This window comes from Stegostoma tigrinum, chromosome 32, assembly GCF_030684315.1.
Source record: "Stegostoma tigrinum isolate sSteTig4 chromosome 32, sSteTig4.hap1, whole genome shotgun sequence".
Lineage (NCBI taxonomy): Eukaryota > Metazoa > Chordata > Chondrichthyes > Orectolobiformes > Stegostomatidae > Stegostoma > Stegostoma tigrinum.
Window position 1 is genome coordinate 37,085,041 of NC_081385.1, and position 25,166 is coordinate 37,110,206.

Consider the following 25,166-nt stretch of genomic DNA (forward strand, 5'->3'; position numbering starts at 1 on the left):
TTCGCTCCACACTGCCCTCCAACCCCACCACACCCAGCATCTTCCCCTGCAACCGCAGGAAATGCTACACTTGCCCCCACACCACCTCCCTCACCCCTATCCCAGGCCCCAAGATGACATTCCACATTGGCAGATGTGCAGGTGAACTTCTGCTTAATGTGGTATACTGCATCCACTGTACCCGGTGTGGCTTCCTCTACATTGGGGAAACCAAGCGGAGGTTTGGAGACCGCTTTGCAGAACACCTCGCTCAGTTCACAATAAACAACTGCACCTCCCAGTTGCAAACCATTTCCACTCCCCCTCCCATTCTTTAGATGACATGTCCATCATGGGCCTCATGCAGTGCCACAATGATGCCACCCGAAGGTTGCAGGAACAGCAACTCATATTCCGCCTGGGAGCCCTGCAGCCTAATGGTATCAATGTGGACTTCACCAGTTTCAAAATCTCCTTTTCCCCTACTGCATCCCTAAACCAGCCCAGTTCGTCCCCTCCCCCCACTGCACCACACAACCAGCCCAGCTCTTCCCCTCCATCCACTGCATCCCAAAGCCAGTCCAACCTGTCTCTGCCTCCCTAACCTGTTCTTCCTCTCACCCATCCCTTCCTCCCACCCCAAGCCGCACCCCCATCTACTACCTACTAACCTCATCCCACCTCCTTGACCTGTCCGTCTTCCCTGGACTGACCTATCCCCTCCCTACCTCCCCACCTATACACTCTCCACCTATCTTCTTTTCTCTCCATCTTCGGTCCGCCTCCCCCTCTCTCCCTATTTATTCCAGAACCCTCACCCCATCCCCCTCTCTGATGGGTCTAGGCCCGAAACGTCAGCTTCTGTGCTCCTGAGATGCTGCTTGGCCTGCTGTGTTCATCCAGCCTCACATTTTATTATCTTGGATTCTCCAGCATCTGCAGTTCCCATTATCTCTGACTGTAACCAGTACCTTGATGCTGGGAATGTTGCCTTAAGAGAGCGCACTGACATTGCAGGGCTTTTTGTGTCAATGATTTTGCAGGATTTTTGATGGGCATCACTGATGGTAATTTAGGATGGCTACTGGATATTTTCTACATCGCCAATGTATACAGAAAAGCAGATAATAGTTGTAGACCAAGCGGATGATGCCAAGTTTGGGGTATTTATCTTTATTCTATTCCTCAGATAGTTAAAGGCTGCGCTGGCTCACTGGAGACGATGGAGAATTTCATTGACAGTTCCTGCCTTTACTGAAAAGGAGCCTTCCAAGATTTGAGAACCAATCCATTTTGTCATGTGGCTTACCGTGGATCTTGATAGTTGAGGGCAGTGTGTTTTGGCAGGAGCAGGCTGATAGTGTACCTTTGCTTCCAGATGTTTAGCCTAAGATCCATTCTCTCATATATATCCATAAATGGGTCAACAGCGATTTGGAGTTCAGCCCCTCGGTGTGTGTACAAAAATGTTGTCTGTGTAATGCAGCTTAACTACACAAGTCAGTGTGATCTTGGTTTTTGACCGGAGGTCATGCCAGTTGAGCAGCTTCCTGCCTGTCCTGTGGATCCACTCCACTCAGCATGAGGTTTGATGGATATGGGGTAGAGAACTATAACCAGAAAGATGAAGAGAAACACTGATGCAATGAGATAGCCTTGCTGGACTCCAGTTTGTACATGTATTCGGAGCAACATGGGCCTGTAGTTGACAATTGAGGCTCGCATCTTGCCATGCAGAAACGAAGAATGGTGATGAATTTCTACAGATGGCAAATTTGAAGACTTTGCTGGATAACCTTTCCCAGTTAAGAGACAAATGCATTTGAGAGGTCGAAGAGAGCCATGAGGGATGCTGCTGCTCACTACATTTTTCTTAGATTTGTCTTGCTGTGAAGACTATGTCTACTCGGCTTTTGATGGGTAGAATCTACACAATAACTCAAGAATAAGCTCTTTAACCAAGATAAAGTGGGAGAAGCTCTGTACTTATCTCAATTGGTCTCATCCACCTTTCCCAAGATGGGTACAGTTAGAGCAGCTCCGAATCTGGTGTTACGGCCTGCTCCTTCTAACTGAGGTCATGTATTCATGTCAGGAGAACTTCTCTGTTGTATTTCAGCAGGGATTCTTAATAAGCCAACATCCTTGATGGATCTCAGCTGTTGGGCAGACACCCACATTAAAAACTGAATCTTGAATGAAGAGAATTTCAAAGAGTTTCTTTCAATTACCACTGACTGTCTCACTGTATTTAATAAGTACCAATCTATTCTTAGTGCTCAGTGAAATAAGTCCTTGTGCACTCAGGTTGTTGATGATCTTGAATGTGCCGAAGAATTCAGACATGTCAAGACTGTCAGCGAGTTGCTGGATTGCGCACGCTCTTTCCATCCACTACATTTATATCATAGGATTTCTGCATTGGGACCCTGACCTTCATTTTCTCTGTTGGGACCTACTGCTTCTCCTTAGAGTTTTGGTGGTGCTTCCATTTCAGGAATGCCTTGCACTTGCAACTTAATACCTCCTGGGTCTTGTGGTTGTTCAAGCAGACTTGATATTTCCTGGCAGAGAAACCTGGAGTCTTCCCACAGGATGTTTATGACAGATTCAAGAGCAAATTAGTGTTTGTGCACATTGTGGTTCCAGCTTATTGACCATAAAAACATTACAATTAAGCAGATTTTTCCTTACAGGGTCCTTAACATGGAGTGCCCTGTGGCAGCATCCCTGCTGCTGCCATTTTGGGCCGGCTGGAGCTAGAAGACTGGATTAACCAATGGTTAGTTTGGCAGTCATCAACCCCCATCAAAGCATGGGAATGTGGACATCCTTTCGGTCCCTCACTTGTAGTATGATGTCAGAGCAAGGGATGTTGACATGAAGTACCCTGTCCCTCTGATGAACACGATGTTCATTATGACCAGGCCACGCTCCAGGCATTTTGTCAGAGAAGGACTCCACTGATTTTTACTTTCCCTGCACATTCCTTGCCAATCATAGCTTTCCAGAGGTTTGTCTCTTCCCCCACCTCTGGCACTGAAACCACCGAGGAGGATCAACCAATCTCCCTCATGCAGAAAGACTGTGCAATATTCAGACTTGGGCTTATAAGTGATAAATAACATTCAGACCACACAAGGGCCAGGCAACTATCATATCCCACTGGAGATACTCTCCCTTGGCCATTCAACCACATAATCTCTGCCAAAGCTCCCACAAGCAATAGCCTCGGGATTACATTTCACCTGAACTTAAAGGGGCCAGCCACACAGATACTACTGCCGCAATAGTAAGTCACAGAGAAGAAGTATTTTATAGCTAGTGACTCACCTCTCACTCATTTCTTGTGTTCGATGGAAAGAATATGGGAAGTCAGAAGATGTGATGGAACACCCTCCATTTGCCTGGTCATGTGCTGCTCCAACAACAACACATAGTTTATATAATTAATGAACATCTCATTCGCCAACACACCGTGGTCACGATGCTTACTACTTAGCAGATGCAATGCAACAACTTGCCAAGGTTTCCTCAACAGCATCTCCCAAATCAACAATATCTATTGTCTAGGCTTTGTCCTTCACAAGGAGCACCATCAATTCTAGTTTTGCTCTAAGTCACACACCACCCTGATTTAGAAATGTATAACCACTCCTCCATCCTGGAGAGTCAAATTTTTGGAATATCTAACTTGGCAGCACCTTGGCAGTACCTTCATATAAAACTACAGTAGTTTTAACAAGGTTGAATTCACCATCAATTTCCCAAGTCAATAAATGCTGGCCATGCCAGTGATGTCTATATGCTATAAATTAATTACAAAGACTTCAGGAACTCCATTCCACAAGTTTTGATATCTCTAGCTGCTCTTAAAAATCAGAAAGAGTCTTTGAAAGGCACAAGATATTCCCTCGATTCTGTTTTCACTCCTCCAATCTCAAAAAAGAGACTCAGCAATCAGTTGAAAAGTAATACATTTTCAAAATTCTGCTTTTGATTCATTTTATTGCAACAACAAGAATAATTTCAGGCAACAGTAGTTATACTGACCAAAAGTGTTCAGTGCTTGTGTGCAAATGAGTCTTCAATGTTTGCTGCAATAAGAACTTTGTCGATAAAATAAAGACACGTGGTATTAAAAGGAATGAGGCAACATATATTCGTAGTCTGTTAAAGCGACAGGAACAGAGTCATAAATATTAAAAAAATTTTCAGACAAAGATGCAAAAGCTTTGCCTTCAGAAGTCAACGGGTATCACTATTTCAACATCAAAATTTATGGACAATAAATAAACAGATATGGTGTCACTGTAGTGAGAAACAGGCCAGTAGATTGGGCACTTATAAGTTGGAAAATTCAACGTGGAGAAATATGACTTAATGTTTTGTGAGAAGGACCAAGGAGCAGAAATATACACTAACTAATAAATAATTAAAAGCCAGACACAAAGTTTTGGTGCACAAATCTTTACAAGTTCACAAAACAGAGAAAAGCATAGAGGATTCTGGGTTTGAACAGAGAAGCAAAAGAACAAAATAGCTCACTTGGGACACCAGCAATTCACAAACACTGCTGTATTATTCAAATTAGCACTCATTGTAAATGATGCACTTTTCAATTTAGTAATCAGGGAGTTATTCATCATTTTCTCAATTCCTGGAACTCCACTTCCATTGATAAGTTAATGTTGTCAGTTAGGTTCACCACAAATAGGACATCTGAGGTGATCCACACACGGAGATTTTCACTGCTTCGTGCAGTTTTCAGATAAAAATTTCCGAGGCACACTATGCAGAAATTCATAGGATACATCACAAGATGTTTGTTACCTACCCTGATCACATCACACACCAAGTAAGGAGGTCCACTGATGCCACTAAATGCTGATAGCTACATTGGGGTTAGAAATAAGGGAGTAGCAGGAACAAGAATCATCTCGTTGAGGAATGTGAACTGTTTAAGTTGAGGGAGGGGATATGAGTGAAAAGATATTTCCTGCTGGAAGGTACAAATGCTGCTGACGTTTGTTTAAAAAATGTAGGACAATCTTTCCAACTGCTGCACAATCAGGAGAAGCTTTGTGGCTCATACTGTAGAGCTGCCAATCCACACCACAAATGCAAGCTCAGCATTTGCGCAGTGTGCAATCCTTTCGTTCTGTCAGAGTTCCTTGATGAATGGACTGTTTTTGTCCAATTATTGATCTTTTTGGTTTGCTTCTTATTTAGCTCAGTGGTACAGAAATCTCCTTCGTTGAAGATTGAAACGGTTTTAGTGTTTAGCCATATAAGTGGATATGTTTCTTTTAACCCATTCATTGCCTGTCTTCTTTACATCACTTGTTTAATCATTGTGCTGCACAGTTACTTAGATATAGCTAAAACAGACCCTGGACCCCGACAGCAAGGTAATTAGGACACCACCTACATGATAATCATGACATTGTCTACGTGACTACAGGGACACTGTCTGATCAGCACTGAATACATTATCATCAGAAGACTATCTGCAGACATCTTTAAAGCAAAATCTTAAAGGAGGCAAGTTAGAAAGGTGATGGGAATTCTAGGGCTCAGGGTCTGAGCATGTGAAGGCACAACAATGGAGCAAAGGAAATCAGGGACGTGCAAGCATTCAAATTTAGACGACTGCCAAGATCTCAGATAATTGTAGGATAGAAAGTTCAGCAGCAGGAACAAGGTAAGCAACTGGCATTAAAGTTACAGGAATATCATCCATATGATCAAAAAAAGGTGGTCTGTATATAGAATGTATAAGAGCTATATTTCACAGTTGCTTTAAATAACTCAATCTCATTATCTCTACCAACTATTTAAATATTGGAAAATGGTTGTTATTTCAAAACTATGCAAAGCTCATGCAATTCAAATTAAGATTCACAAAGTAATTCAATTAAATCAAAATGCACTTCTCCTTGGCCAATTAAAACTTATTACAGACTTTTCTGATTAATGATATTATTTGTATATCGGAAACATTTTTGTGCTGTGGTGAGAGCTATGTAGTGACAAAAGAGTGAAGAGTTTGCGAAGGCAGCAGATAACTTCCAGTCACCAACTCCATTTTTTTTTAAATCCAGGAAAAACCTTAAGTCTTCAGATGTTGTCGTTAAAAGAGCAGTAACAGTTCTCAGTGAGAGGAATAGTATCATGCTCAAGTGATTCAACTGACTTTCATCTTTGGCGAATAATTTGTTTCTGCATTTCTAGTTCACATTAGACAGCTCCATTAGTCCAGATAAGACTGGCTTGCTCAACGTTCTGTGCTATATTGACTGTTCTCAGCACATTAGAAGCGCTACACCTGTCCTGGGACAAGAAGGGCAAAAATAAGCCGACGGGTCCTGCTTGTTATTGTTAACAATGACCCCCATTGCTAGAATTCATCTGGGGACACTGGAGAGTGCGAGGACAGAATCAGACTCAGCTCCATGTGATTGTTTATGAGACGAGATGGTGAGTGTCAACCAAAGATTTGTCGTTGAGAGTACAGAAACCATCACATTGCCAGAGTCAGACTCTCCATCAGCAGAGAAGTGTAAAACCAAAGGGACAATGATGTCTCAATTACAGAAGCAAGTAAGGTCAACCAGCAGACTTGGTTTACAACCAATAGAGAGCTCAGAGCTGATTATTCCAGGAAAAGGTATCCTCTGTCATGGTTTCTATGCCATTAGACAACTTAATGCTCCAGAATAAAGAAGTGCACTGCCAAGAAGTTACTTGTGAAGGCCAGAATGGGTATGACTGAAAGTCTACAGAATGAAATGAGTAGCATGGTGGCTCAGTGATTAGGGCTGCTGCCTCTCCCACATTTATTTGCCCAACCCTAATTTCCAAAGTGCAGATAAGAGTCAAACACATTATTGTGGGTGTGGAGTCACATGTAGACCAGGCGGCAGACTTTCTTCCCTTAAGAACATTAGTGAATCAGTTGAATTTTAACAACAATTGACAACAGCTTCATGGTCATTATTATATCCTTAATTCCAGAATATTATTAAATTCAAATTCCATATCTCCATGGTAGGATTCAAACACAGGTCCCCAAAACATTACGTGGGTCTCTGAATTAATAATCTAGCAATAATAACACTAAGCCATTGCCTCCCATCTGCTTCTTCAAACACACCATATTACACTCGTTGTAGCATAGGACACAAGATTCATCTGTACAGGGACTCAACTGGATAAAGCAATAAGCAATAGGCTGTGTAACCTTACCTGACAGGAGATCTGAACCAGGAACACAAGTTCTTTGGTGTCAGCACCATTCTTGCTTGTATCACTCTGCTCTTCTGTCAGCGCCAGCTACACAACGCCAAGTCATCAGGGAGGGGAACAGAAGATATAAAAAAAATTAGGTCAAGGCCAAACAATTTATTAAATGTTGAAAGAGGGTCTAACCCTCACTGCTGACCCTGAAGTATACTGTGTCCATGTTATGGGAATTGGCGTATAGGAGCAAATAACTACAATCAGTGACGTCATTACCTGCTGGTTAACACAGGTTTTCGCCAACCAGTGATCTGCAGCCAGGTCCAACCAATTTATAAAAATCAACTGCCCACTCGAGAGAACCTCATATTCAAATAGAGGATCTGGTCCAAAGGGTTAACTTAATAAGCATTGCTTAAAAACATACACATGTAACCTCTCTTGGATATAATAAAGCTACACAGCACAAAGGTAACATAAAAATAAGGACCAGTTACTCATTTGCTAAAATTCTTTAGCATCTTTACTAATTCTGCCTCAGAGCAAAACAAAAAGCTGGGTCCTGTATGCAATTTGACAAAATTAAAACCTTTTGCAAATCTGTTTTAAACTCCAGATTACAGTTGTGGATATTAATTTGTTTTTGCATTAATTGAGCACGGCAATGATAACAGCTGTGAGACCTTGAAAAACACAGGATTTAATGAGGAGGAAAAGCTCATGAATTGCACAAAAGTATTTTTCGTTCTGATAATGTACAGTTCTTAGATAACAAAAAGGTTCTCTAAACAAGATGCCAAACAATCAAAGCTCGGCGTGCAATGAATAACTCCCATTTCAAGGGGGAGCATCCCACTGCAGCCTCTCACTTACCCTTCCTAACAATGCTTTTCTCACAATACACAGACCAGAGGTTCAGCAGATCTTTGAGTCATGTCCAGACACTAGCTAAATGTTGGAACTGTGCAGCAAGAAAAATATCCGCTCTCCTGATGTTTGGTTAATCAATCTGCAAAAATCCATCATTTTCATCGAGCAGACCACACGGCGATCATTCAGATTGTTTATAACTGGAGTCACTGAGCTCCCCGTTAATCCGTTTCCGCACTACCCGTTTCATGCTCAATTTGCTTAGCTAAGGCAGCTGCTCTGTAGTAGGATGAGTCCCCCAGGATTAGGACCGACTGCATGGAGCTCAGCAGCAGCCAAGAGCAACAGAGGAGTATGTGCAGCAATAATGTGCCTGCCAGATATTTCACTGCTCAAAGTGCTCAGCAGGGACATGAACAGTTCATGTTAAGAGTCTTTATCTAAAACATGACATTCACTCATTAAATAAAAACAAAGCTTGGCTTCTGAGTGGTCAAGCAGCACTGTTCAGAATGACTGTGTATGCTGCAGCACATTGGGGCTGGGCTACGAGAGATTCTGAACTCCCGCATAATATATCCTTTTCAAACCAGAAGGTCAGATCTTCAGTTCGTCCTGCACTTTCAATTCTAAACCATCCTATTTCTATTACTACAGGAAGGATTATTTCAACAATACCAATCAGTTTTCAATTTAACCTAGCGCTCTGCTTTGACTTTCAGTGCTGTGTCCCTCCTCCCCAGCCCCCACACAAACTGCACATGACATTCAGCTCGTCTTGACTACCAGTAGCAAGTCACTATTAAAGTAAAATGCAACACAGACGCTATGCCAGGATAGATATGACAGCTTCAGATTGTGGAGCTGTCTCGAAGCAAAGAGTCCAGTGTTAAATAGTGCATCAAACTGAGGTGTGAAAGACAAATATTGTCGGAGCAATGTGGATGGAAGGTGAAAGGCAATGATTAAAGGAGATTAAACAGAATGTAACTTTCACTTTAACAATAGTTATAAGGAAAGGAACGGCAAGCAAATTCAGTAACCCTCTTGGAGTACAACATAGCACAACACATAGGCCAGAATGTTTCACACGGCAAAGGAAATGCTCAGAATTCCCCACATTCATTCAATGTGGACATCCAACAACACGAAAAGGTATTTTTTTAAACAGAAAACACATGTACAATAAACAACTGCACCTCCCAGTCGCAAACCATTTCCACTCCCCCTCCCATTCTCTAGATGACATGTCCATCATGGGCCTCCTGCACTGCCACAATGATGCCACCCAAAGGTTGCAGGAACAGCAACTCATATTCCGCCTGGGAACCCTGCAGCCTAATGGTATCAATGTGGACTTCACCAGTTTCAAAATCTCCCCTTCCCCTACTGCATCCCTAAACCAGCCCAGTTCGTCCCCTCCCCCCACTGCACCACACAACCAGCCCAGCTCTTCCCCCCCCCCCCCCCACCCACTGCATCCCAAAACCAGTCCAACCTGTCTCTGCCTCCCTAACCGGTTCTTCCTCTCACCCATCCCTTCCTCCCACCCCAAGCCGCACCCCCATCCACCTACTAACCTCATCCCACCTCCGTGACCTGCCCGTCTTTCCTGGATTGACCTATCCCCTCCCTACTTCCCCACCTATACTCTCTCCATCTATCTTCTTTACTCTCCATCTTCAGTCCGCCTCCCCCTCTCTCCCTATTTATTCCAGTTCCCTCTCCCCATCCCCCTCTCTGATGAAGGGTCTAGGCCCGAAACGTCAGCTTTTGTGCTCCTGAGATGCTGCTTGGCCTGCTGTGTTCATCCAGCCTCACATTTTATTATCTTGGAATTCTCCAGCATCTGCAGTTCCCATTATCTCTGATACAATTTGTCTTTAATAGTTTAAACTTTTAGTACTGGGGTATTTCTGAATTAGAGATGCAGGTCCCCCTAGGTGGTGAGGGGGCAAATATAAGGTCTGCAACTCCAGTAATAAAATTATAACGCTATTTTGTACTTCTAGCACATTGAGGAGAGTCATCTCTCATGATGCATCATAGAACACTGCACTATAGCCAAGGGAGGTAGAGCAGTAGTGCATTTATTACAGAATTATGTCCAGTTGGACTAGCCAAAAATTACCATTTGATCATCCAGTTAAGAAAACTATGCAGGTTGCAATTTAACAAGATATAGATGAATTAAACAAATCTAATCCATACTCAATCTTAAAGTTGCACATGAGCCAGTAAAGTTAAATATTCTGCAGTGTGTTCAGGTCAGCAGCATATCCATTCGCTTTTGTTTCAGCAATCTGGCAGTGCTTTTAATCTGATCACTGAATTGCATGTTTCACCAATGCTGACAAGCAATGAAGATATAAAAATAGGCAAATTTAGATTTTTTGCTTGAAAATGACTAAAGCGATTAGAAGTTGAATATCTACTATTCCTGGATCTGAAAGGCATGATTTGTTTTTCTCTTTAAGGCGGCATATTCATCATATTAATTTAGCTCAAGGTCAAATTATTCAAGCACTTGCATTTGAATTTAAGTATGTGGTTTGTGTTCTTTATGCAAGCTCCAGTGTGCAATATGGCATCCCCTAGGGATATGGGCCTTGACATTCACTGTATCTGCTGCTAATCTCTGATGACATCAATAATAACTGCCTCATACACGTATAGTATTCTCCACAGTGCCCTTTCCCCAAGAGCTGTCACACTGACCCACAGAAGCGAAAAGAAGGTTTTTACTCCCAAAGACATAAGGTCATTTTCATCACTATACAGAAACATAAGACAAGAGACAGTTGCTCAACTCCTCAAGCTTTGGCAGGTAAGATAAGGAGAAACCATTGAGATTCTACATGCATATTAAAGGCAAAAGAGTAACTACTGACAGAACACAGGCCCTTAAAGATCATCAAGGTAATCCATGTATGGAGCCACAGGAGATTGGTGAGATCCTAAACAAATATTTCTCATCAGTATTTACCATGGAGGAAGACATGGAAGGTAGGGAAATTGATAAAATAAATAGTGATATCTTGAAAAGAGTTCACATCACAGAAGAGGATGTGCTGGAGGTGTTGAAATGCATAAAGGTAGATAAATCCCTGGGACCTGATCAAAGTATCCCAGGACCATGTAGGAAAGTAGGGAAGAAACTGTGGGGACACTACTGGAAATATTTGTACCATTGACAGCCATTGAGAAGTGTTCGAAGACTGGACAATGGTTAATGCTGAGCCATTATTCAAGAAAGGCTGCAAAAGAAAGCCAGGAACTACAGACCAGCGAACCTAACTTCAGTGGTAGATAAGTTTTTGGAGATGATTCTGAGAGACAGGATATACATGAATTTGGAAAGGCAAGGACTGCCGAGGGATAGTCAACATGGCTTTGTGCACATCTACATGGACTTTAGCACAGCCTTCGACAAGGCTTTATATGATAGTTTGGTTGGTAAACTTGGATCACATGGGATCCAGTGAGAGCCAGCCAATTAGATTAGATTAGATTAGATTAGATTCCCTACAGTGTAGAAACAGGTCCTTCGATCCAACAAGTCCACACTGCCCCTTGTAGCATCCCACCCACACCCATCCCCCTATAACCCACACACCCCTGAACACTGCAGGCAATTTAGAACATAGAACATAGAACAGTACAGCATAGAACAGGCCCTTCAGCCCACAATGTTGTGCCGACCATTGATCCTCATGTATGCACCCTCAAATTTCTGTGACCATATGCATGTCCAGCAGTCTCTTAAATGACCCCAATGACCTTGCTTCCACAACTGCTGCTGGCAACGCATTCCATGCTCTCACAACTCTCTGTGTAAAGAACCCACCTCTGACATCCCCTCTATACTTTCCACCAACCAGCTTAAAACTATGAACCCTCGTGCTAACCATTTCTGCTCTGGGAAATAGTCTCTAACTATCAACTCTATCTATGCCTCTCATTATCTTGTATACCTCAATTAGGTCCCCTCTCCTCCTCCTTTTCTCCAATGAAAAGAGACCGAGCTCAGTCAACCTCTCTTCATAAGATAAGCCCTCCAGTCCAGGCAGCATCCTGGTAAACCTCCTCTGAACCCTCTCCAAAGCATCCACATCTTTTCTATAATATGGCGACCAGAACTGGACGCAGTATTCCAAGTGCGGTCCAACCAAAGTTTTATAGAGCTGCAACAAGATCTCACGACTCTTAAACTCAATCCCCCTGTTAATGAAAGCCAAAACGCCATATGCTTTCTTAACAACCCTGTCCACTTGGGTGGCCATTTTAAGGGATCTATGTATCTGCACACCAAGATCCCTCTGTTCCTCCACACTGCTTAGAATCCTATCCTTAATCCTGTACTCAGCTTTCAAATTCAACCTTACAAAATGCATCACCTCGCATTTATCCAGGTTGAACTCCATCTGCCACCTCTCAGCCCATCTCTGCATCCTGTCAATGTCCCGCTGCAGCCTACAACAGCCCTCTATACTGTCAACGACAACTCCGACCTTTGTGTCGTCTGCAAATTTGCTGACCCATCCTTCAATCCCCTCATCCAAGTCATTAATAAAAATTACAAACAGTAGAGGCCCAAGGACAGAGCCCTGTGGAACCCCACTCACCACTGACTTCCAGGCAGAATATTTTCCTTCTACTACCACTCGCTGTCTTCTGTTGGCCAGCCAATTCTGTAACCAAGCAGCTAAGTTCCCCTGTATCCCATTCCTCCTGACCTTCTGAATGAGCCTACCATGGGGAACCTTATCAAATGCCTTACTGAAATCCATATACACCACATCCACAGCTCGACCCTCATCAACTTTTCTAGTCACATCCTCAAAAAACTCGATAAGGTTTGTGAGGCATGACCTACCCCTCACAAAGCAATGTTGACTGTACTTGATCAAGCCATGCTCTTCCAGATGGTCATAAATCCTATCCCTCAGAATCCTTTCTAACACCTTGCAGACGACAGACGTGAGACTTACTGGTCTGTAATTGCCAGGGATTTCCCTATTTCCTTTCTTGAAGAGAGGAATTACATTTGCCTCTCTCCAGTCCTCAGGTATGACTCCAGTGGAGAGCGAGGATGCAAAGATCTTCGCAAGTGGCGAAGCAATTTCATTTCTCGCTTCCCAAAGCAGCCGAGGACAAATCTGGTCCGGGCCTGGCGACTTGTCAATCTTAATGTTTGACAAAATTTTCAGCACATCAGCTTCCTCTATCTCTATCCATTCCAGCATGCACACCTGCTCTTCAAAGGTTTCATTCACTACAAAGTTCGTTTCTTTCGTAAAGACAGAAGCAAAAAACTCATTAAGGGCTTCCCCTACCTCCTCAGACTCCACACACAAGTTCCCTATGCTATCCCTGATTGGCCCTACTCTTTCTTTGACCTTTCTCTTATTCCTCACGTAAGTGTAAAATGCCTTTGTGTTTTCCCTGATTCCTTCTGCCAAGCCTTTCTCGTGGCCCCTCCTGGCTCTCCTCAGACCATTTTTGAGCTCCTTCCTTGCCTGGGTGTAATCCTCTCTAGCTGAACTTGACCCTAGCTTCCTCCACCTTATGTAAGCTACCTTCTTCCTTTTCACAAGAAGCTCCACCGCTCTCGTCATCCAAGGTTCCTTTATCTTACCCCTTCTTGCCTGTCTCAGAGGGACATATTTACTCATCACTCGCAACAACTGTTCCTTAAGCAGTCTCCACATGTCTATAGTTCCCTTACCATGGAACAATTGCTCCCAGTCCATGCTTCCTAACTCATGTCTAATCGCATCATAGTTTCCTCTTCCCCAATTAAATATCCTCCCATTTTGCCTAATTTAGCATGGCCGATCCACCTAGCCTGCACATCTTTGGACTGTGGGAGGAAAACGGAGCACCCGGAGGAAACCCACGCAGACACAGGGAGAATGTGCAAACTCCACACAGACGGTTACCCGAGGGTGGAATCGAACCCAGGTACCTGGTGCTGTGAGGCTGCGGTGCTAACCACTGTGCCACCGTGCCGCCCTAATTAGATGCAAAATTGGTTTGATGGTAGGAGGCAAACAGTGATGGTAAAGGATTCATGTCCAGACTGGAAGCCTGTGATCAGTAGTATGCCATTAGAATCAGTGCTGCGTCCAATGTTGTTTGTCATTTACATGGATGATTTGGATGAGACACGGGAGGAATGGTAGTAAGCTTGCAGGTGACACCATGGTGGCATTGTGGACAATGTAAAAAGTTATCTAAGAGTACAATGGGATCTTGATCAACGGGGCCAGTGGGCCGAGGAATGTCACGTGGAGTTTAATTCAGATACATGTTGGATATTATACGCTGAGTTAACCATCTTTGTTTTCCACCACACTACCAATTTTGGTGTCATTTGCAAACTTACTAACCATATCTCCTATATTCACATCCAAATTATTTACATAAATGACAAAATGCAGTAGACACAGCACCAATCCTTGAGGCACACTGCTGGTCCAAGTCTCCAGCCCAAAAAGCAACCTTCCACCACTACCTTTAGTCCCCTACCTTCGAGTCAATTTTGTCTCTAAAAGGCTTGTTCTCCCTCTATTCCATGTGATCTAGCCTTGCTAACCAGTCTTCCATGTAGAATCTTGTCGATTACTTTGCGGAAACCTATATAGACTACATCTATTGCTCTGTCTCACCAAGCGTCTTTGAATTTTTTTGAAGCAGTGACAATCAAGTCAGTGAGACACAATTTCCCATGCACAAGGCCAGGTTGACTATACTAATCAGTCCTTTCCTTTCCAAATGGCTATAAATTCTGTCTCTCAAAATCCCTCTCAACAACTTATCCTCCTCTGACAATAGACTCATCAGCCTATAGAGCCCTGGCTTTTCCTATCACCTTTCTTAAATAGTGGCACAACACTGGCCAACCTCTGGTCTTCTGGCACCTCACCTGTGGCTATCAATGACACAAATCTCAGCAAGGGACCCAACAATCGCTACCCACAATTCCCACAAGAGTTCTAGGATATACTTGACTAGATCCCAGGGATTTATCTACCTTTATGCACTTTAATACGACCAGCACCTCCTCTTCTGTAATATGGATGCTTTTCAAGAAATCACAATTTGTTTGTCCAAGTTCTCTCACTTCCATATCCTTCTCCACAGTAAAGGCTGATGCAAAATACTGATTTAGTATTTCACCCATCTCCTATGGTTCCATACATAGGCAGCCTTGCTGATCTTTAAGGTGCCCTATTCTCTCCTTAGTTACTATTTCGTTCTTCATGAATTTGTAAAATTCCTTTGGATTCTCCTCTACTCTATCTGCCAAAGCTTGTTGCCCTCCTGATTTCCCTCTTGAATATACTCCCACTTCCCCTATTCTCTTCCTGGGATTCATTTGATCCCTGTAATCTATACCTGATGTATGGTTCCTTCTTTTTCTTGACCAGACCCTCAATTTCTCTAGTCATCCAGAATTCCCCAAACCTACCAACATTGCCTTTCACTTTAACTGGAATATTCTGTCCCTGGATTCTTGTTATCTCATTTTGAAGGTTGCCCCATTACTTGCGAATATCTGTCCCCAATCAACTTTTGAAAGTTCTTGTCTAATACAGTCCAAATTTTCAGGGCAGGACATACATACTTAATCACTGGGTCCTAAGGAGTGTTGTTGAACAGAGAGGCCGAAGGGATGCAGGTACATAGTTCTTTGAAATTGGCATCACAGGTAGACAACCTGGTGAAAGAGTTTAGTACACTTGCCTTCATTTGTCAGAGCACTGAGTACAGGAGTGGGGACATCATGTTACTGCTGTTCAAGACATTATAAGGCCATATTTGGAGTAGTGTGTACAATTTCGGTTGCACGCTTTAGGAAGGATGTTATTCAACTGGAGAGGGTGCAAAAAAAATTGTCAAGGATGTTATTGAAACTGGAAGGTTTCAGTTGTATGGAGAGGCTGGGACATTTTTGCCATGGAGCGTAGGAGGCTGAGGAGTGATCTTATAGACATTTAAATAACCATGAGGGGCATAGACAAGGTGAATAGTCACGGTCTTATCTCATGACAGGGGAGTACAAAATTATAAGGCATACGTTTAAAGTGAAAACAGAAAGATTTAAAAGGGACTGGACAGGCAACTTTTTCCATACAGACGGTGTTGCATATATGGAATGAGCTGCCAGAGAAAGTGGCAGAGGTGGGTACAATTAAAACATGTAAAAGACATTTGGACCGGTACATGAATAGGAAAGGTTTGCAAGGATATGGGCCAAATGCAGACAAATGAGACCAGTTCAATTTAGGAAACTTGGTTGGCATGAAAGAGTTGGGGCAAGAGGCCTATTTCTGTGCCCTGTGACTCTATGACACTTAGCTATTTCGTTGCTGATTAATATTTGATTCTATTTATACACTTTGGTTCCTTAACCAATGATATCCTTACCTTATGCAATTTGAGTTTTGGAAATTTCTCGAACCTGAGCTGGTTTATTTGGGAGGAAGGATGCTTCACATTTCAATTATCCTGTGTGAAGAAGTTCATTGATACATCAGCCCTGAAAGGCTTCACTGTGACTTGCTCTGGATTCCTCACCAGGGAGACAGTTTTATGCTGTTGACTCTCCAGTCATCCACCAGTTTGGTGGAATACCTCATATCTGATTGGCTTTGCACAAGGCTGTTTATTTATGGTTCAACGTCTCTGAGGATTTGGTCCTCATGGAGAAAAGTCTGGAATATACAACGAAGTTTGCTCAGGCACAACGCAATGTAGAGGTCAGAAACGGTAGGGATAGGCAGGATGGGACAACGTACATGATGAAAGCATTAGAGGTGGACATGTGGATAGGACCACCCTGTTGTTGGCCTAAACGGTGTTTTTGACTGCTGTCTGCTTCTCATCTCCAACCTAGCACAACTTCCAGTGTTGTTCCCCAACTAGTTTTCCCTTGACATTAACACAGGCACATATTGTAAGAAGAACCACAACTCTGCCCAACGTACCTTACACCCTGCATGGCTTTTGTCATTATTAACACTGAGCAAATACTCAAAATTCGTGGGGTGAAGGGCTGATCATCCTTCAAAAGCCTTGAAACTGTCCTTGAAAAATCAATCATTTACACAACCAGCGAAAAGTTACTCCTTTGCTGGAACAATTAGACAAGTGATGAGCTGTTCATCCAATCATAGGCTGGTTATCTCTCATTATTGCTGCTGATATGTATACCATGGGCTTATCAGCAGCAAACACAAGACAGAAGCAGCCTGTGAATGAAAATGCAGCGAGAAGATGGAGCAAGGCTGCTGACGTTGAATAAAGTGAAACCAGAGCAAGAGCATAAGTGAGGTAGGGACTCTTAGGCCTTAGGCAGCAGGGCTAGGGACAGCACAAAGTGAGGCTGACAAAGTGAGCTAGGGGAGGAAGAGGGGAGTGCTAGGGAGGAGAGGAAAAGCAGTTCTAAAGCCAGGGAGCAGTTTTGAAAATTTCAAAGGAATATTCTACTATGTGAACATTACAATTGTAATCAATTGGCAGCGTTGCTGTGTATGATCACTAATTTAATATCAAGTTTTCATACATGAAAATTGAAATTTTCACATTATCTCATTTGAAGCATTTCTCACACTAGAGGGAGGTAGTGGCCTAGTCAGATTATCGCTAGACTGTTAATCCAGAGACCCAGATAACGTTCTGGGCACCCGGGTTCAAATCCTGCCACGGCACATGGTAGAATTTGAATTCAATAACTATCTGGAATTAAGGATCTAATGATGACTGTGAATCCATTGTCGATTGTCAGAAAAACCCATCTGGTTCACTAATGTCCTTTAGGGAAGGAAACTGCCATCTTTACCTGGTCTGGCCTACATGTGACTTCAGACCCACAGCAATGTGGTTGACTCTTAACTGCCCTCTAGGCAATTAGGATGGGCAATAAATGCTGCCTAGCCAGTGACGCCCTTGTCTCATGAATGAATATAGAAAAAAAATTACTTTAAGTGCAGTTAGAGAAAAACATACAACTGTTTAGCAAGACGTCCCCTGCCTATGGCAAGTGTACTTCAAACCACAGCAAGACACTACGGTTCACACTGGTAACAATGACATAGGTAGGACAGGCAGATGAGGTAGTGATGAGGCAAGAAGGAAATTAAAATGCAGTATCTCAATACAATACTCTCAGGATTACTCCCAGTGCCACATGCTCACGCATTAGAGGAGGACTGTTTGATTGAACGCATGGCTGGAGAACTCTGCATGAGGGAGAGCATCAGATTTATGTGTCATTATGACCATAGGACAGGGAGAATCTGTACAAGCTGAAGGATTACATCCTATCACGACTGGAGCCGAAATCCTCGCAGGGAAATTTGTTAGTGTTGTTGTGGTGGTTTTAAACTAACTCCGAAGGAGGATGCAAATCTGAGGGATAATCCAAATTTGAAGGGAGTAAGGGTGGAAACAGGAAATAGAAAAGCTGATAGGGAGACAAAACAACAGGGGAAAGAGCCCTGCATCAGGTAAGCTTTGATAATGGAGTGATGTTAAGAAGACAAAGTTTAGGACATTCTATCGAATGCACTTAGTATTCACAATAAGGCAGGCAATCTAGAAGTCCAAGTAGGGATAACTGGGGACTAAAAGAATAAATTAGAGTATGAGAGAAAGTTAGGCAAAAAAAAAGGAAATGTTTCTTCAGACATTTTAAAAAAGTAAAGAGTTAAAAAGAAAGAATTGGTCCTACAAAAAATAAGTCCCGAGAATTAGAAATGGAGGATAAAGACATGGCGGATAAATTGAACAGGTATTTTGCATCAGGTTTCACAAGACAGGATATAAATAACATTCATGAAATATCTGTAAACCAGGATGTGAGAGGAAAGATTGGATCTAAGGAACTTACAATTACCAGGCAAGTAGTACTAAATAAATTGTTGGAATTGTGAATTGACAATCCCAGGTCCTGGTGAATTTCATCTGAGGGTCTTAAAATAAACAGCCAGTGATGTGTGGTTTTAATTTTCCCAAACTTGTTAGATTCAGGGAAAATTTCTTCAGGTTGGAAATTGGCTATTAAACACCTTTATTCAAAAGGTGAGGAAGGCAGAAAACGGGAGACAACAGGTTAAGTAGCTTAACATCTGTCATTTGGAAAATGTTGGAAACTATTATCAAAGACATTATAGCGGGGCACTTGATTAAATTCAAGTAATCAGGCAGAGCCATCATGGTTTGGTCAAAGGAAAATCATGTTTATTGGAGATATTTGAAAAAGTAATTTGGATAAGGGAATGTGAATGCATAATACTGAGATCTACAGAAGGCATTATCAAATGTGTCACTTCAAAGGCTATTGCAGGAAATAAAAGCTTATGTAGGAGGGGTAACATTTTAGCATGGGTAGAAGATTGGCTGCTAACAGGAAGCACAGAGGAGGAATAACTGGGTCTTCCTCAGGCTGGCAGAATGTCACAGGTGATGTGTCACAGGGGTTGTTGCTGGAGTTTTAACTCTTTCAATTATGCAATTAATTTGGATGAAGGGATCACAAGTATGATGGCTAAATTTGCTGATGCCACAAAGATAGTTAGGAAAGCAAGTTGTTGAGAGGACATAAGGAGCCTATAAAGGGATATAGATAGCCAAGTGACTGGGCAAAGATCTAGCAAATGGAGTATGTTGTGGAAAAGTATGAAATTGTTCAATTTGGCAGTGAAGAATTTTAAAAAAGGCAGATTATCTAAATGGTGAGAAGCTGCACTCTAAGATGCATGTCCAAGAGCATGAGACACAGAAGGCTAGTGTTCAGGTGCGGCAACTAATCAGGAAGGCTAATAGAATATTATGGCTATGTTATGGGGAACTGAATGTGAGAGTAGGGCGATCATGCTTCAGTTATGGAGGGCAATTGAGAGACCACATCTGGAATACTAGTCACAGTGCTTACAGACGGAATGTTAATGCGTTGGAAGCAGTTCTGAGAAGGTTTACTAAACTAAAACCTGGAAGGGGCAGATTGTCTTATGCGGAAAAGAGGGACAGGCTAGACCTGCATCCTCTGGAGTTTAGGAGAGTGAGGGTGACATAATTGCTCCTGAGGGAACCTGACAAGGTGAATGTTAAAGGGATGTTTCTTTTGTAGGAAAATCTAGAACTAGGAGGCACAGTTTAAAAATAAGGGCTTGCCCATTTAAATCAGAGATTACGAAGCTATTTTTAAAAGTCAGAGTCAGGAATCTTTGGAATTCCCTTGTTCAAGGCAATGGATGCAGAATCTATAAAACATATTTTAAAGCGGAAATGTAGGATCAGAGTTTCACGGAAATCACAGAATCCTTACTGTGTGAAAGCAAGCCATTCAGCCCATCAAGTCCACACTAGCCCTCCTAAGAGCATCCCATCCAGACCCAGGCCCAGGCCCAACCCCACCCCCTGCTTATCCCGGTAGCCCTGCATATCTCGTTGCTAATCACTGAGCCTACGCATCCCTGGACACTGTGGGCAATTTAGTATGGCCAATCGACCTAACCTACACATCTTCGGACTGTGGAAAGAAACCAGAACACCTGGAGGAAACCCATGCAGGCATGGGGAGATAGTGCAAACTCCACACAGACAGTTGTCCGAGGGTGGAATTGAACACAGGTCCCAGGTACTAAGAGGCAGCAGTGCAGTTTTACATACAGGGAGCAGCAATTTGGCCCATCAATGAACGTACCAGCTACTGAAAGAGTTACCCAGCTAGTCCCAGTCTCCAGCCCTGTTTCTGAAGCCTTCTAAAATCATCACTTTCAAATATATATTCAGCTCTCTTCTCAAACCTCGCCTACACCATTCTCCCAGGCAAAGCATTCCAAATCCTAACAATTCTCTGAGTAAAGAAGTTTCTTCCCATCTCAGCCGTACCTCTCTTGCTGATAATCTTGAAATTATGACCCCTTAGTTAATATATTTTTGACTTCCAAGGGGATGAAAGATCTTCAGGATATGCAGGAATGCACAGTTGAGGTTAACGTCAGATCAGCCAAAATCTTATTGCATAGTGGAGCATAATCAAAAGGCTAAATGGACTGCACTTATTCCCTGTTCATATGCTTCTACATTTGTTCATGAGAAGAGATGTTCTGAAGGAACTGGCTTCACGGCAAGTGGCTAGATCACCAGAATTGGACTGATTCTCTCCTTGGCTGTTAAAGGAAGCCAGGGAAGAAACTTTATGGAGTTCTGAAGATCAGTTTCCAATTCTTACTAGATTTGGTGAGGTACCAGAGAATTGGAGTCTGTAAACGTTGTATTATTGTTCAGAATAGTGCTAAGGGATAGATTAAATAATTATAAGCTGGTCAGTATGACATTAATAATAGGTAAATTACTTGCATTAGTTGTTACCTTGTAAAGTGTAGGCAATCAGGGATAGTCAGCATAGTTTTGTCAAGGGAAGATCACGCCTTACTCACTTAACTGAATTTTGTGCGGTGGATGTTGCCTACATGGATTTTATTAATTGAGTTGACAAGATTCCACATGGCAGGCTGGTCAGAAAAATAATAGCACATAGGATACAGAGGAATGTGGCAAGCTTGATTCAAACTTTACTCAGTAAAAGGAAGCAAATGATTGATGGGTGCTTTTGCGAATGCAAAGCAGTTTCCTAGAGTTTTTCACATGGTACAGTGGTGTGGTGGTTGTCCTCAACTGTTGCAAGTTCTGATGCAACAAAAATGACCATGAAGTCTGGACTGGTTTCTGGGAAAGCATGGCCCATTAAGCCGCTGCAGTTCTTATTGTGCTCTAATGGAGGCCCAGTGCTACAAGATTTGTGAATCAGTGTGTGTTTGCTTGTTTTCTTGGGGAAACTGCTCACTTTCATCAAGCCACCCCCCCCCCCCCCCCCCCACCCCCTCAACCCCACCGAGGGCTCCTGTAGGTGGGAATGAAGGAGAGAGAAGCAGCTGGGAATGGACAGTTGGGGGAGTGATGGAGGGGAAGCGAAGAGGGGGGAAGAGAACGGGGAGACAGCAGGGAATGGGTAGGAGGGTAGGAGCAGAGGAGGGGGTGGGGTGAGAGGGTGGGTGCCAGGAAGGGGGAAGGGAGAGGAGAGAGTGTGGGAGTGGAGGTAATGGGAGGTGGCAGGGATGCCCTGCTCTTCAATGGAAAGGCCAAAATGGTCATCTCCGTTTTGTCCAATAACAGCTGGAAAAAAAGAACACAGGTTACTCAATCACCAGGCCTTTTCCCAATGTGCTCGAAATGAAACTGGTATTTGAGAAGATGCCAAGGAACCTAAGTCTTCTCACTCCAATGTTGGCCTCCATGTTCTTTCAGCAGACACAGATGTGAACAGCCTAAGTGAAACTAAATGAGTCTCAGTAAAAGTGAGTAAGGGAGAGACAGAAGCAAATTTTGAGAACATTAGAAGTTTTCAGTTTGCATAACTCCTCAGTAATCACATAGCCAGAACAACTAGGAATAAAAGGATGGTGAGTTCAGTCTCAGCCGTCCGGATTTGAGACATTTATCTTAGCTTATAAGTTTTTAACTCAAGAGCAGTAGGCACCTGACTAAAAACGACAAAATTATTAGCAAGTTATTGTCCATCCTATCCTTTGCAAGCTTGCAGTTTTGCTGAGTGTTTCAATCTCTATCATCCTGTGTTACACAAATGAATCCTTACAGTTTAGATTAATTCCTCACTAGGCACAATTTTCCACTACACACACTGGCCTCAATATTGAGACTTGGTACATTAATTGGTTTTAGGATCAAGGACATGTTGGAACAGCAACCTGAGACAATTGACCATCTTCTGAAAACGAACTCCTTATTCATGAGATGGCAACTCAGGGATGGTGCATTACAATCAGTACTGCACAGAGACTGAACAGTTCCCTTACACTGAACACATTCACTAACCTCTGTGCCTATATAAAGAAACAATGGTGAACTCCTGTTGTCTACATGTACAGCAGCTACACTACTCACCACCATGGTAGGTCACTCAAAGACAACAAACAAAATGCGATAGCATAAACAAATTACATTGCTATAATTAGTACCCCCATAGACCTTTGTCAATCTAAGTAATTAATAATCTGGGTAACTGTAAACCAGATTTGTAACCCACTATTATCTCGGTGTGGAAAACTAATACACTGGGATAATAGCTGGAAGACACCCCAGTGGAGACAGGATATAGGTGAAATCAGACCATCAGACAATAGCCAGGTAAACAGAAAAAAGGTGAGGTGTTGTTCCACAGTTTGACATCCTCACCTCAAGAACACATTTTCATTTCAATCAAAGAAGACTGTGCCTTTATATTCAGTTTCTACCTTTATAGTGTTTAAACTGGAAAGGCAGACATGCTGTTGGAAATGTTTTTGCTGTGAACCAGCTTGAGTCTTTCTCCCCCTGCTGCCACTATTAAATAGCACAGCTCAGCACAAGGCATGCAGACTGGAGTATTGAATAGCTCTGTAATTATACTGTCACCAGAGGAACATGAACAGGGGCTTCCCTTCCTCAGGGCAACTCCCTGGTCAACAGCAATAAGGTGAGTGATATTTTACAGAATTCCTTTCATTAGAATGCTTTAAAGACCGAATCAGTGTTTTTTTTTTAAATCAATAAGCAACTTTACAACATCTGAGGAAGTAGCAACACACACAAACATATGTAAATCACAGACAGGCACTCAAACATGTAATGAAACAGACTACCCAAACTACTGAAATATTCCTGTGTCCAAGTACTGCAGCCTCTGCTGTTCACATGTTATCAGTTTCCAGCTAGTATGATCTCATTATGTTACCTGTCTGGCAAACTCCAGTTTCTCTTGTAAATGTTCTCTGATAACGTGTCATGGAAAATGCCTGAGATTAACTTAACCTTAACTAGAAAATTGCTCACCAGCACTGCCTAAAAGGATGCTAAAAGGGGAAGGATACAGAAACAACAATGATATCCAACCTGCAGTCACACCTGTCTCTGCTATCTAATCACAAGTGTTTCTGACGACAGCGAGGGTAATCAGTTTTACTAAATCTAGGGAAAGCAGAATGATTCATCAAGGACTAATGACACGCAGACTACTCCATCCCGGAGTTTCAATAACGGGTTAAAACTCAAACACTTTATAAGTCAAAATCAAACAAACTTCATACCAAACATTGCTTTTAAATCACCTGATGATAACTTCAAAATCTCTGTGTTCAGGTATTGACATGAAAACACAAAACCAATTTATGTTCACACACACTACATTAATGACTAAGTGTCAAACAAAGCAAATGCTGACAAGTAGGATCAGCTGTCTATTTTTAGCCTCAACTCTACCATCAGGTTGCTTCGATTTACATTTCATTCTTATCATTACTGTTCTAAGCACTGGGAAAGAACTAGTTCGAGTAGCGGGTGGTATGATGAGCCTTAATTTTTAAAACGTGCAGAGAATAACAAACTGCTCTTGTACAACACACAATGACTATTCATTGCAGCAGGTGTCGGAGGTGAGGACATAAAGCCAGCTGGAATCGAGAGGATTAAAAGTAAGGTCTAAAAGAAAGAATCAAATGGTATTGGTTACAAAGCAGAGTTTACATCAAGATGTGATGTGTATTGCAAAACCTCTTTAACATGGTCCAAAGATTCTCAGACAAGAGAGCACACATTTCAGTTTAACTAACCTTCATGAAGTAACTGAACGAGCACTTAAAATGCCAGGGCACAGCAGGCTATGGATGAAGGGCCGGCAAATGGGATTAGTATTGTTTAATGTTTGTGGGTCAGCGTAGACATGGTAGGCCAAAGAACTTGGTTGTATGCTGTATGACACTCACTCACTCTATGACAGTTCAAATCGGAATCAGTACTGGAGCATGCTGCTTGATGACACTAGGGTTTATAAGCTGTCAAGTCTTGGTCTGGGAGGGAAGTCAATACTGTTGGACAAATAGTTATCCAATAAAGAAATTAAGTGTATCCTGCCATAGAAATGTAAAGAATGCAGTGTGGATTAATGATGATGACATTAGTGACTGGCATTAATATTTCTTGATTCAGTGATAAAATGCACATCACTG

General features: G+C 42.5%; 1 protein-coding gene across 9 annotated transcripts in view; it reads right to left on the bottom strand.

The window, feature by feature from the left end:
* Positions 1 to 25,166, bottom strand: part of LOC125466930 (rho GTPase-activating protein 32-like) — a 511,751-nt gene that overhangs the window by 217,301 nt on the left and 269,284 nt on the right. For 7 of the 9 annotated variants that reach the window (XM_059638930.1, XM_048562116.1, XM_048562117.1 and 4 more), the window contains one exon: positions 7,228 to 7,314. In XM_059638930.1, the coding sequence (XP_059494913.1) occupies positions 7,228 to 7,314 (87 nt within the window). Of the gene's footprint in view, positions 1 to 7,227; positions 7,315 to 8,094; positions 8,298 to 25,166 lie in introns of those variants that run through there. The other 2 variants (XM_048562123.2, XM_048562124.2) reach the window with 2 other exon arrangements.